The following is a 14,625-nucleotide window of genomic DNA, read 5'->3' on the forward strand; positions in this document are numbered from 1 at the left end:
ATTCTGCAGTGGAAAATAGCACCATGGAGACTGTCCTAACCAGGCTCTTTCTGATGGCACAGCCGAATCTGCCCCAAACAGATATGCTGTCACTTTTAGGGGCTGGGATAGAGGTGGAGGAGCATATCATGCCTTTTAAAAATAAGGAATGATGTATATTAGCAAGGTTGCAGATGTGTATCACATGTATTCTGTCAGCCTTTTGTGAGCATGGCCAGCTAATTAAAACTTGTCTGCCGAGTCTGGGATCAAAATGAGATGCTGTTTTTGCGTTTGTTTGTTCCTGAAAAGATAGGCCAGGTCAATAGAGTCTCCTTTGAAGCATATGGAATGGCATTTCAATAAAGTCCAGGAACAATGGAGTGTGTGCTCTCTGCTTTCTAAGGCTTTGCCCTCTGGAGTTTTAGAGGAACTGATGAGGGACTAAAGGGTGCTTTACAGGGTTCTCTCTGGCTGCTAGCATAGGAAGTTGGTAGCATTTTGGAGGCTCTAGTACAACTTCAATTTGTGGCAGGCCCTTTCTCTCTTGCCCAAGTAGAACAAAGTTTAGGTATCAGCTGAGCAGCCTACAAGGGGCTCTGAACGGCTGACATTTTTTTTTTTTTTCCCAGTACCGGGAATCGAACTCACGACCTTGCGCTTGCCAGGCAGGTGCTGTGCCGCTGAGCTAAATCCCCAGCCCCGGCTGACATTTTTGTCTGTTTTGTTTTATGGGAAAATTAGATTCTTCAGAGTCCTTTTTTTTTTTTATATATATATATAATACTAGGATTAGATCCAAGGCTTTCACATTGAACCACCCTCACCTGCTTCTTTTCATTTCTATTTTGAGACAGGCTTTTTGCTAAGTCACTGAGCTGTCCAGGCTGGGTTTGAACTTTTGATCCTCCTGCCTCTGCCTCCTAGACTGCTGGTATTACATTTATGTGCTACCATGCCTGGCTTAGAATCCCCATTTTCAAAAGAAGGAGAGAAGCAGGTGTGGATAGGGAGGTCTTACAACAATACATGGCCTATATTCTACAAGGGGCATGAAGGGTGATGTTAACTCATGTGTAGATAGTTACTTTTTCATTTAATAATTATAAGGTTGGGAATGTTGCTCAGTGGTATGCGCTAGGACCCAGGTTCAATCCCAACACAAAGAGCAAAAGAAAGGAAAGGAGAAAGGGACAGAGGGAGAGAGGCAGGGAGGAAAATTGTGAGTTACAACACATGAAGCAACTGGGTGTGGTGGTACAGCCTGGCATCCCAGCTACTCAGGAGACCGGGGACAAGGACCACAAGTTGGAGTCCAGCCTGGGCAGTTTATTTTATTTTATTCTATTTTATTTTATTTTATTTGTGTCGTTTTGAGACAGGGTCTCATTATGCAGTTCAGGCTGGCCTTGGGCTCACTTTTTAGCCCAGGCTGGTCTCGAACTCACAACGATGCTCCTGCCTCAGCCTTCTGAGTGCTGGGATTGCAGGTGTGTGCTACCACGCCTGGTGTTCAGCCTGGGCAATTTAATAAGACACTGTCTCAAAATAAAAGAATGTTTGGGAATGTACCTCAGCAGTAGAGTGCTAGCCTAGCATAGTCAAGGTCTTTGGTTCAATCTCCCGGACAACATACGAACAAAATGAGCAAGGAGCACTTAGTGTCTCACATATGGGAAGAAACAACAATGACTGAAGGTTGACAATCCTTGTGATTCTTTCTCATTCCCCTCAGGAGAAAATATCCAGAGTCCTTTTCGTGGGTATTCCATCTTGTAAGTGAAGAGAGTGGGCCTTGGAATTGGCTAGAGCTTCTGAATGCGCCTGCTGTTTGCGTCCCAGAGCTGAATTTGTGAGCCTTTGCCTTGCCAGGGACTGATGTACTTGCCTCTGATGCTGTGGAACTTGCTTCAGTTCAAGGATTTACTGCTGTACTACTATTGAACTCTGTGTGTGTGTGTTTATGTGTGTGTGTGTGTATGTATGTGTGAGAGAGACAGAGAGACAGAGAGAGACACACACAGAGAGAGACAGGGAGAGAGACAGAGGGAGACAGAGAGACAGAGAGAGACAGAGAGAGGGACAGAGAGACCTCCCAGTGGTCAACAGGGGAGAACCCCACAGAGGGGAGGTGGGGGTGGAGGCCTCTCAGAAGGAAGTGTACACAGTGAGACAGGAACCAGACTGCCTAGCAATTCTTTGCTAACCCTCATTGTAAAATAAAAAGAGCACTTTGTAGATCAAATGAGATGATTTGTATTAAGTACCTGTATTAGGTTCCTAAGACTGCAGTAACAAATTACCACACACTTGATGGTTTAACACAAGCGAAATTTATTCTCTCATGGTTGTGGAGACCAGAAGTCTGAAACCAAAATGTCAGCTGGGCCTCCCTTCCTCCCGTCTGTAGCGGAGAACACGTCCTTGTCTCAGTCAGCTTCTGGAGGCTCCCAAATTCTTGGTTTGTGGCTGCATCAGTCCGTCTCTGCCTCAGTCCTCACATGGCCTCCCCCTGCCTGTGCGTCTTCTCATCTGCCTCAGATCTCCCCTGCCTTTCTCTTCTGGAAGGACGCTTGTCCCTGGTTGAGAGCGCAACTGACTAACCCAGGGTAGCTCATCTCAAGATCTCTGGTTTTTTCGTATCTGCAAAGAACCATTCTCCAAAGAAGGCAGCATTTACCTTTGCAGGGATTTGATGTGGGTATCGTCCCTTGTAGAGAGGAGGTTTTATTCTTTGATGATGATAGTTTGTGTTTCACGTGGGCAACTTAGCAGAGACCCTGTCTAAAAAAAAAAAAAATAGGTGTGAGCTATAGCTCAGTGAAAGCCGTGGGTTTCATCCCCACTACCCCCACCAAAACAAAATAAAAACAATAAAACAAAATCAAAACAGAAAAGAAAATGTATGAGTGTTCCTGTTGCTGGGGCGGAATACCAGATGCGGTAATTTAATGGAGGAGAGTTTCATGAAGGCAGAAGCAACATGGTGAAAGGGCCGGGCTGCAACTCACCAGGGCGGCCCGCAGGAAGCAGAGAGAGAAGGGAGGAACCGGGGAGAGTGATGCGCTTCCCAAGGCGGCGGCCCATCTCCTGGGCCCAGAGAGCTCCTCCGGCAGCACGTTTAGCCACGAACTCACCAGTGGATCAGTCCCTGGTGGGCACAGTGCCTCAGTATCCAATCACCTGCCACGCTTGTGAGATGGCTGTTGCAGGGGTTCTAGATCTAAACCGCCACAGAAAAAAATGCTTAACACGAGAGCCACGCTATGGATACATTTTAAGGCATATAATACCTTATTTTTAACTCTAAGTACAGGGTTGTATAGCATATCTCTAGAGCTTATTCATCTTGTTTTACTAAAACTTTCTGCCCACTGAATAATCCCATTCCCTCTCCCTCTAGTCTCAGACAACCGCCAATCCACTCTCTGATTCTACGAATGCGATCTTTTAGAGACCTCGTGTAAGTGGGACCATGCATTATTTGCGTTTGTGTGACTGGCTTATTTTCCTTAGCATAATGTCATCCAGGCTCATCTAAGTGTTGCGTATTACAGAATTTCCTTTCTCTTTAAAGGCTGAAGAGTATTCCATTAAATGTGCAAAACACATTTTCTTTATCCATCAGTCAGTGGACTTCTGGGTTGTTTCCATATGCTGGTTGTAGTGAATAGTCAGTGAAGATGAGAGTAGGTATCTCCAAGACCCTGATTTCAATTCTTTTGGGTAAATACCCAGCAGTTTGATCACTGAAACATATTTTTAGTTTTCTGAGGCTCTACCATTCTGTTTTCCATACTGACAGCACCATCCTACCTCGCCACCAACAGTATATAAGGTGTCCACTTTCCCCACATTTTCACCAACACTTGTGGTATTTATTTATTCCGTGGATAATGGCCGTCCTAACAGGTGTGAGATAGTATCTTATTGTGGTTTTAACTGGCATATTCCTGATGGTTAGTAACCTGGGACGTCTCTCCATACAGCTGTTGGCGATTTGCATGTCTTCTTTGGAGGAATGTCTGCTCAAGTCTCTAGTCCACTGTTACGGTTTTAGGGGTCTCTAATGATGATCAAAGTCAGTGCTTAGCAGCCCTAAGTGTGTCTCATCTGGTATCATTTCTGCTGGGGAATGACAGAGGCACAGTGTCCTCGTAGAGAAAGGTGATGCGATTGACATTAGCAGCTGCATGAAGCAGACAGACTGTGTTTGTTATGCCCGTTAAGAAAACAGCGATTTGGGCTGCTGGAGTAGCTTGGAGGCGGAGCAGTTGTCTAGCATGCAGATACTCCTGGGTTGGGTTCCCAGCATTGCAGGGGAAAAAATTGCATAAGAATTGAGCGACCTAAGGTTTGGATTCCTTTCATGCTATCACGAACTGATATCTGAATGGTATAGAAAATCACCTAGTAACCCTAGAACTTAATTTTCGTTTTTCTCACAAGGTGTTTATTCTCCTTAGTGCTCGTCACTAAGGTGTTCAGTGTATCACATTTTACATATAACTTAGTGCTTAGCTCTCCTTTCTCTCATAGAAGTTGAGGTTCATCCTGCAGAGGGACTTTGGTATCCTGAGTCTGTGAAATGCCTTCCAGAAATTTTTGTTGACAAAAGGAAGGAAAAAGGGACCTCATGGGGTGATTACGGGGGTTCATCAGTGAAACACGCTGGTCAGTTGTTTTCTTACGAGCGCAACCATATCTGATTTCTTGTTTGCAGACAGCACAGTTTAACTGGGATCCAGAGACAGTGGGCCTTATCCATGGATCTTTTTTCTGGGGCTATATTGTGACGCAAATCCCAGGTGGTTTCATTTCAAACAAGTTTGCTGCTAACAGGTAAGGTGAATTGATTTATCATGAGTGCTACCTGAGTTATCATGCGACTTGGTGCCTTTAGGAAATCTGCGCAGTCGGTTCTCAGTTTAGAGGTGCAGAATGGAAAAAGAGGAGCAATCCAGATAGCGCAATGGAACCTGACCCCTCACTGGCTCACTGAGTTACCTCTACTGAGTCACATCCCTCCTTCCCTGGGCCTCAGTTTCCTCATCTGTGAAATGGAACATTAGATTAAATTGTGCTTTAACCAGTGACATCCTGTGATCTTCTGTACTTACATTAATATTACCTTCAACCATAAATGTTCTGCCTCGTGTGCACGAAGAGCTTGCCTCCAGCCTGTAAGATGTGTCGTTAACACTCTTCAGGCTCTATAGGAGGTGTTTAAGCAATTAAGTGTCCAAGAACAGAATGGGCTATTTCCATAAGCAGTGAGTTCTCTGTTGTTAGAGGTATTCAAGCACAAGAGGATGGCCACTTGGGGGAGACGTTGTAGGATGAATCATGTACCAGAACAGGTGCATACAATTTCAGGTCCTTTCCAATGTATTTATTTCTCACATGACTTTACATAAATCTTTTTCATGGAGTATATTGCACCTTGTATACCAGGGTTTATCAGACTCTGAAATACATATTATTAGATGATTGTGAAATCAATATAGTGATTTACCAATGAGCCATTTTTGAAAAAAGAGAAAAATAGAGGAGATCATAATAAAATAGAATAAAACAGTAGAAAACATCTGAGTGCACTGCATGTAAGGGTAGGTGTTGGATTTTGAAACTTGACTTGCACGTGTGTGTGTAGACTGGGAGGCAATATACACATATTTTAAGGGTCAGTGTCAAAAAATTTGAATGCCACTAACATAAGATCCAAATATGTATGAATATGACTGTCTTTACTTATGTTCTTGTCTAATTTGTATTTTTAATTTATTGCTATTTGCTTATTTTATTCTTTTAAAATGTGTTTAAACGTTGGCTGCTCTGGTCCCCTTGGGTACTGCTTACAGCTCTGCTTTAAAAAGAAATCGCACCTAATCTGACTTCCCTGATGAACAAAGCATTGGTGTGTCATCAGCATGCAGGGGAAGGGCAGGGAATGTTGCTTGCTCTTTTTTCCCAGGATACACTGGGCCAATCAGAGGGCAAAGGTGAGCGGTACCAGCATGGCAGGGAATAGGATGCTCAGACAAAGACACAGTGTGACTTGTGCTTGGCTGCCTCTGGGTCATACGATGCTTTTTGGATAATCAGTATCTCTTTATGGCAGACCCAGAGCAGTATGGGAAGCAGGAGGCAAAACTCCAAAGATGTGGAAGTCATAGAAGGAAGGGCCGCTTGTGTGGGACCAGGGCCTCCAGCAAGGTCACCTCAACCTAGTCATTCTGCAGCTTTCTAGGACATCATCTAGGCAGGACATTGTTATATTGCCATAGAAGTATCAATAGTGGGCCCAGGGCCTGGAGCGTGGGAATCAAAGCAGCCTAGGGGTCTAGCTTGGGGCACATCAGACCTCAACACACCGTCTTTTTCAGTGAACTAATTTCTCTTCATTTTAATAAAGATCTTTCATGGTCCGTTAGACTCATTTTTGAGATTTAAGTGACCATCTCATCTATTACTGACCTGCCCAATAACACAGTGCTTTGGTCTCCTAGGGTCTTTGGAGCCGCCATCTTCTTAACATCGACTTTGAACATGTTCATTCCTTCTGCAGCCAGAGTGCATTACGGCTGCGTCATGGGCGTGAGGATTTTGCAAGGGCTAGTGGAGGTAGGAGATACACTTTCCTCACAGTTTTGCGTATTGCCAGAGACAGCATGGTTCTTTAGAAAATCCAGGTTCCGGAGAAAACCCCTTTTACTCTGTTTTCCTATCTCCCGCCTTGTCCTGCTGTCTCAGCTCTCTGGTGCTGGCTATTTTAATTAAATAGCACTGTGAATATTTTAATTAAAATGCCTTGTGTGATTTTGCATTTAAATATAATAAAGGATCATCCATTCCATAAAGATCTTAGACGTGATCTAATACAACCATCTTTATTTTAATAGAGCGTGAAACTGAAGCCCCTAACTTACAAGTCCGCATATCAAAGGCTCATTCTTTTAGTGAAGGCAATTTAAGTGCATTTATTAAGAATGCGTACACTTCTAAGCATGTGGGCTGATGTGAAGGTTTTGTTAGCTAGAAGGTGGAACATAGTGTAGAATCTGGATGTAAAAATCTTGGGCTTTGCAGCCGTACAATGTCTGCTGCTGGTCTCAGGGCTGCTGTTATAGTGCAAAAGCAGCTGTAGACAATATGCAAACACACAGGCCTGGCTGTGTTCTAATAAAAACTTTTATATGTTGAAATTTGAATTTTGTATACTTTTTGTGTGCTCATGAAATAGTATTTCATACTGATGCTTCTTCAGACCTTTTTTTTTGGGTCATTTTGAGATAGGGTCTCACTATGCTGTTTGCCACCACACCCAGAAAGAATTTTTAAGTAAGGAGAAACAGAAATCCTCTGGAGGGGTGGGGCGGTTTCTTTCGGAGAATAATTCACCCTTGCCAAGAAGCTTAGGCACCCCTGGGATTCGAACCCAGGATCTCTTGTTTACTAGAAAGGTGCTTTAGCCAGCTAAGCTACAGCGCCGGCTTCCAGACCACTTTAAAATGTACAAACCTTCCAGACTGTACTAAAACAGATGGCGTGTCTAACTGGGTCATAGCTTGCCAATTCCTGATGTAGAACAACATTCCCCAAACTCTGACATTCACCTCTAACCATCAACATTTTGTTATTCTGTGTACAACTTGCCTTACTATTTGCTTACTATTTTTCTCCTAGATCAACTCCATTAAAAAACAAGAATCAAAGCCACATGTCACTGTAAACAACGGTATCTTTGAAATCGTGGATCTGATGTGCATGTTACACTTGTGTCTAAAGTGTATTAACTATATATGTAGGAATTATAGTTAAGAGTGTGAACTGTCATGTCTCAAATCCATCTCTAGCCCCACTGGAGGGACAGTATTTGCTTTCACAAATACTGTTGTGGTGGAAAAGCTATGACATGAGCAGCTGAGGAGGTGAGTACTGAGACCTGGCACTTAATGACTGTGAGCCTCAGCTTCCGTGGCTGCACATGAGATGAAGTGGAATGATGTGGAAGCGCCTTCCTCCGCTGATGTTCTTGATAATATGCAATATAAACCTAAAGAACTCCCTCTGATTCCCCACCACGCTTGCATTTGAACTGTATCTGAATTTTAGTATCTGTGCTAGGCATCCACATAGCTGGATGATGCCATCCTGTGTTTGTTTTAGTCTGTTCGGGCTTCCTTAAAAGAATACCATAGACAGCAGAAATTTACTTCTCACAGTTCTGGAGGCCGGGAGATCCCAGATCCAGGTGCTGGCAGATTCAGGGTGTAGCGAAGGGCAGTGAGTTGGCTCCTGGACAGTCATCTCTTGGGTCCTCACCTGGCAGACAGGGAAGGTGCCCTCCGGGAGCTCTTGTGAAAGGGCCCGGACCCTGTTCATGAGGAGTTTGCTCCCGCACTGGCCACCTCCCAGCGCCCACCCTCAAATACCACCACACTGGGGCGAGGCTTAAACACAAGGATTTGGTGGGGGATGCGGACTTTGGATCAGTAGCAGCGCTTATGCACTGGATTTTTACCTTGCAGCCCGGGTGAAGGAGAAGCAGCTACATCTTAAACACAGAGAAAAACTGGAGGTACATTTAATAACTGACTTTACATTCTTCTGCCAGGGTGTGACTTACCCAGCCTGCCATGGGATGTGGAGCAAGTGGGCGCCACCCTTAGAGAGAAGCCGGCTGGCCACGACTTCTTTCTGTGGTAAGTGAAGAACAGACTCGGCTGCGAACTCAGGTCCTAGTATTTATTCTGAGGAGATATGAAGCAAAACTTCTTCTCTGGGGACTGGTTGGCGGTGACCAGCACAATGCAGCCACTCCATTCTGGTTCTTGCCATAGCTGAAGTAGATTGTTCCGCTTTGTTGAAATTCAGGTTCTTCACCCAGGAGCCCAAATCCTTTTCCTTGCAGAGCTGGTCCTGGTAAATCTTCTGTGAGTTCTCATTTCCCTCTTTGTCTGTATGGGCCATCTGCTCTCACCTGGATGCTTCATACAGCTTTTATTAGTTTTCGTTTTATTAAATAATTCATTCTTAATGATAGTAACTCTTTCTTCTTCTTTAACCTCCTTGACATTTCCCAACATAGTTTAGCTGGCTTTCTGAGCTGTTGTGGAAGGTGGTTTGGTGCATGCATAAGTGTGCAGATTGGTCTGTGTGTGGGGAGACGTCACTGATGGGAAGATTTTACTTAGCGGCCATCTTGCTCTGGTTCTTCACCGGTCTGTCTGATTTTTCTTCTCTTAATGTTTATTTATTTTTCATAAATACATCTTTGTAGTACACATGCTTCCATTCATTTTAGGGACTTAACCTATCTTCATTCTTTTTATTCTTCCTCCCGCCCTTCCTTTTCAGATCTCTGTCTGCCTTTTCAAGCTAACATACATTTCCTAAGACAAGCTAACTTGTATTTCTTCACTGAGGGGAGATATAAGTCTTTCTGTTTCTGTGAATGTTTTTATTTACCTCTTTCTCTTCTTTAAATATTGATAATAATAAATTCTCACAGCAATTTGGTGTGAAATACCAGTGTCCTGACCTGCCTGGTGACACTGCGCTTTGGTCTCCTAGGGTCTTTGGAGCCGCCATCTTCTTTACATCGACTTTGAACATGTTCACTCCGTGTTCATTTGGAATTGCATGTGTATCAGAGATGTCTTTAAATCTTTAGCTTCTCTTGACCTTAGAAACATCTCTGGCCTCTTGTTTGCAGTTCACGAGCTTTTCTGCCCTACTACTTCACCCGATCCTTGACCTTCACTTCTTTAGAGGGTTTGTGTGTAAGACCTTTCATTTTTGATTTGACAGCAGAACTCAGAATGACTACCAGCCACTCCCCATTCTTTTGTGTGATTTTATAGCCCTAGAAGAGCTGATTGAAAGCGGTTTGTTTCTCCAGGAAAGTTAACTGATCAAAGTCACAGGCCTTATTGCATTTCCCAGCTAAGGTGTGGCCTTGTTTCAAAGAACATGAGAGGTGAAATGTTATTAGAAGGAAACACAGGCTTGGAGCTGATCAGTTCTTAATCTCAAGATACTGGTGTGAGAAGGGAACTCTAGAAAACATCTAGTCACATCTTGTTGTTTTACACGTGGGGACATGGAGGCTGGGGAGGAAAACAAGATTTAAATGCGTAGGCCTAGTGAGGACTGGGGATCCTTTCCCACCTCCCATCTGCTACTGTCCCACTCCGTGCCGCTAGTGATCACTGAGGCCTCATCTGTCCTCCCTGGGGAGCACACAAGGGGCAGAAGTGTGTCCCAGGGCAGCTGCAACGTGGGCTAAGTGTCCTATTAGGGAGTGTGCTCAAGGGGCTGTGATAAAGGGTGAGACCGGAACCCTGTCTGAAAGGGTGAGAAAGTGTTTGATAGGCAGAGAAGAAGGGCAGTGTAGGTCAGGTTGTAATTTTACCAATGAAATAATACTTACAATGGAGAATTACTGGCCATTTCTGTGGGAGGAGACAGGACTGAATTATTACACAGTAAGGGCTTTGGAGTCCCACAGACCTGAGTTCCTGTCCAGGAAACCTGTCCCTTATATCTGTGTGACCTCAACCGATTTATTTCCCCTTCCTGAGACTTGTTTTTACTGATAAAATGGGGATAATATTGGCACTAAGTCATCAGGTGGAAAGAGGGTCGCATAGACTCATGGGTACAGGACACCTAGTGCAGTAAGGGCACACAGAAAGCGACGCATCACAGTTGTTAGTTATTTTGACCCTCCCCGTCACAGATTTGCCTGCTTGTCACCTAAACCAGACCCCCTCCCTCCCTCGAAGGGCACTGGGCTTCAGACAGAAGACTACCTTCTCCTCACAGAATCAGACCTACAGCTCTTTCCTACCATATAGCCTGGAGCACTTGCCTTATTGGTTTGAGGAATTATGAGGTGTAAAAAAGTGCATTGTCATTCTGTGCATGACAAAAGCAGTAACAGTTGGCATTTGTTGTTTTGTTTTTTTCCTGTACCGGGAATCAAACTCACAACCTCGCGCTTGCCAGGCATGCGCTGTGCCACTTAGCTATATCCCCAGCCCCACAGTTGGCATTTGTGTAACCCATGATAGCTTACAAAGCACCTTCACGTGCACAGCTTAGTTTAACCTAGAACCAACCCTGGAAGATATTTCACTCCTGTCTTATCTCTGGAAGACTCTCTTTCCTAGAGGCGTCAAGCCCAGTTTAGAATGATGCAAGTTAATCCATTTTTCTGGAAGGTATTTTAATTCCCAAAAATCTTCCTCAGCATTGGACTTTGGGAGATGGAATTTCCTTTCATGCTGCTAACTTCTCTGCTACAGGAGTTTTCTCATCCACAGCCCAAGGGAAAATAGTAACTGATAAGATAGTAACTCTTCAATTCAGTTAATAGTTTGCAGGGCTGGGGTTTCCCTAGTAGAGGTCCTGGAGCTGCCGGAAGATAGGGAGGCCGGGTCACTGCCTCTGGCACTCATAATCTTGTCTAGACAAGATAAACCCCCACATACAGGCAGGTATTTACAAGGTTAAGTATTACTTACAAAGTCAGGAATATCGAAGGGTGAAATCACAACAGTTTTAAAGATCTTAATTGATGTTGCTTTAGATTCTGGAATTGGTAACGGTTCCTTTCATAAAATAGAATCATTGGGGCTGGGGATTTAGCTCAGCGGCAAAGCGCCTGCCTGGCAAGTGCAAGGTCGTGAGTTTGGTTCCCGGTACCGGAGAAAAACCAAAACCAAAAAAAAATAGAGTCGTTGTTCCAGGCGGGTTGAACAGAGAAGGTTGGGTTTTATGAATAGAGGAAGCCTAAGCAAAGCAGAAACAAAGAACCCGAAGCAGACGGGCCATTTCAAAGTTACTTTCCTTGTATATCAGCAGGGACAAGCGCACAGAATGATAGAACAGCTGGTTAGTACCTGTCACCTTTTTTTTTTTTTTTTGAGTTAGGGGTTAAGGCAGAGGGAACTTGTGCCAATTGAAACCTGCCTGTTTGGGAAGTGTGGATGTATCACTCATTTTTCCTCATTTTATTTTATTTGTTTCATTTTGTTTGCAGTCCTAGGGATTGAAGCTGGGGCCTTCAAGCTGAGCTACATCCTCAGCCCTTTTTAATTTTTTATTTTGAGACAGGGACTCTCTAAATAACTAAGTTGCCCGGCCTGGCTCAAAGTTGGTTCTTCGGCCTCACCCTCCTGGGGTTACAGGTGTGTGCCGCACACCTTGCTGTTCTAGTCTCTCTCTCTGTAACTCTTATTAATACGTGTTTGCAGTACACAATGCCTGCACTCACTGGAGGGGATTGTTACCCGCACACAACACATTTCACGTCCCTCCCCACCTCTTCTCCTCTTTTTATTTTCCCAGCATCAGATTTGTTTATTTACTATACGACCTTATACAGTTATTATCCTACACACAGATCAAAAACCAGGATAGTTAAAAACCAAAGAACATATAAAACATGTAAGACAATTATGCTAAGTCATGGTAGGTACACATTTGGATGTGTAATCTATGCTGGATTATGACACCTTTTTCTTTTCTTTCTTTTTTTTTTCCTCTAATCAGTCTTTTATTTTGTGCTTTAGTTTTTCATACATGTGCTTCAGTTTTTCATACAAGAGAAACCATGAGCTATTTAAGCTTGTGTATCTGAGTTACTTCACTTAGCATTATGGTCTCAAGGCGCACCTATTTTTCCTACAAAGTACTGAAGTTTATCCTTCATTATGGCAGAGTAGTATAAAAATACCACATTAAAAAAAATCCATTCATCTGTAGATGGACGTATAGGCTGTTTCCAAGATTTAGCCTTTATGAATTGTGCTGCTATAAACATGGGTGTGCATGTATCACTGTGGTATGATATTTTTAACCCTTTCGAGAAGATATGTAGCAAGGAAAGAGCTGGGTCAAATGGAATTTCTACTTAGTTTTTTGAGGAATCAGTTTACATTCCCACCAACGTTGGGGACGGGTTCCCTTCTCCCACAGACTCCCTGGAGCTTGTTACTGGCTGGTTTCTTGATGATAATAGCCGTTTCTGGGGTGAGATGGAGTCTCAGTGTTGTTTTAATTTGCATTTCTCGAATGGCCAGTGGTGCTGAACATTTTTTCATATATTTATTTCCCGTTTATATTTCTTCATCTGAGAAGTGTCTGTCCGCATCAGATGCCCATTTTTCGTATTGGGTCTTTAAATTTAGAGGTCGAATTTTTTGAGTTCTTTGTATATTCTAGATATTAGTTCTTTTTCTGAGGAGAACCTAGCAAAATTTTTTTCCCCATTCTGTAAGCTGTCTTCACTGTTAGTGGTTTCTTTTACTCTGTGTCTCCTGGTTTCATGAAAAGTCAGGTAAGCAGCTTAGCTTTTGTTTGGCAACAAGGAACTTTAGCATGAGTGATCCCATTTTGATTTTTAGTCTTATCTTTTGGGGCTAGGCCCAAGAACCTCATCCCAAACAATAGCCTGTTGTAATTTTTATTCAACAAAAATAAACTTTAAAACGCACTCATGTAGGAAGTAGAGACAGCAGCCCTCATGTCATCTTGGAATTCAACTAGTTTTTTAAAAAAAGGAAAAAAGACTTACAAGTATGATCTCTTTCATAGTCCAGTATCTCTCATTTAAAGGCCTAGGTAAGACTGTCAGCTCTAAAAGGCAGCTCCATATATTCCTGCAGTTTGCTATTTTCAGCAGCCAATATTGTGCCTGCTTGAATTCCCAAAATTTCTTTCAGAATTTTCTCTTCTGATTCCATTCTCTCATAAAATTCCAGATGGTGGTGCTGGAGCAGTCTTTGTCTGGTCCCTGGATGGTCATGGGTGAAGTTAAAGGGCATCTTGGTGAACTTCCTCCCCACAAAACCCTGTGTTCAGGCACCCTGGGAGTTTGATTCTAGCCATGGTGGTAATTTGACTCCAGCTTGATTTGTCTTCAGCTTTACCACATGGCTTCTCCGTGAGTGGACAAGACTTGCATGGCCACTGGTCAACTTGCCTCGTATTTTCTTGTTTCAGGGTCCTACGCGGGAGCTGTGGTTGCCATGCCCCTGGCTGGGGTATTGGTGCAGTACATTGGCTGGGCCTCGGTCTTTTATATTTATGGTGAGTGATTTGACTTCATTAGTTCACATGGTGACCTGTAGAGATGGTATTTTACTGTATAAGGCTTGGCAAAGAGTTTATTACTGTACGGGAGTAGAGCTTACTAAGGCAAATTGATCATATGGTGGAATACCTGTTTACTTGCAATGAATTTAATGTTTATATTAAAGTTGATATTTTTCAACAAGCAGAACAGTATCTTTCTTTAAGTGTCAGTTCACAACAGCAGAAAAATCAGCAAAATACTTTCTCTTGACTACATATATTGTTATGTAGGAATATGGTAAAAGTTGAAAGATTTAGAGATGAAAGAAGATGAGACCACATCATCAAAGTGTTTTGTCTTTCAATTATAGGTATGTTTGGGATTATTTGGTACATGTTTTGGCTGTTGCAGGCCTATGAGTGCCCGGCAGCCCACCCGACAATATCTAATGAGGAGAAGACTTATATTGAGACAAGTATAGGTGAAGGAGCCAACTTGGTTAGTCCAAGTGTAAGTAAATGCATTGACAAAGGCTTGCTTCTTTTCTATGGGTATTTCTC

The 14,625-nt window shown here is 43.3% G+C and overlaps 1 protein-coding gene across 2 annotated transcripts in view; it reads left to right on the top strand.

The window, feature by feature from the left end:
- The window catches only part of Slc17a8 (solute carrier family 17 (vesicular glutamate transporter), member 8), a 51,625-nt gene that overhangs the window by 19,071 nt on the left and 17,929 nt on the right, over positions 1–14,625 (top strand). For both annotated transcript variants that reach the window (XM_005374531.2, XM_005374532.1), the window contains exons 3-7: positions 4,703–4,821; positions 6,489–6,603; positions 8,597–8,684; positions 13,993–14,079; positions 14,436–14,575. In XM_005374531.2, coding sequence (XP_005374588.1) covers positions 4,703–4,821; positions 6,489–6,603; positions 8,597–8,684; positions 13,993–14,079; positions 14,436–14,575 — 549 coding nt within the window. The remainder of the gene's footprint in view (positions 1–4,702; positions 4,822–6,488; positions 6,604–8,596; positions 8,685–13,992; positions 14,080–14,435; positions 14,576–14,625) is intronic.

This window comes from Chinchilla lanigera, unplaced genomic scaffold (assembly GCF_000276665.1).
Source record: "Chinchilla lanigera isolate Chin_1 unplaced genomic scaffold, ChiLan1.0 scaffold00004, whole genome shotgun sequence".
Lineage (NCBI taxonomy): Eukaryota > Metazoa > Chordata > Mammalia > Rodentia > Chinchillidae > Chinchilla > Chinchilla lanigera.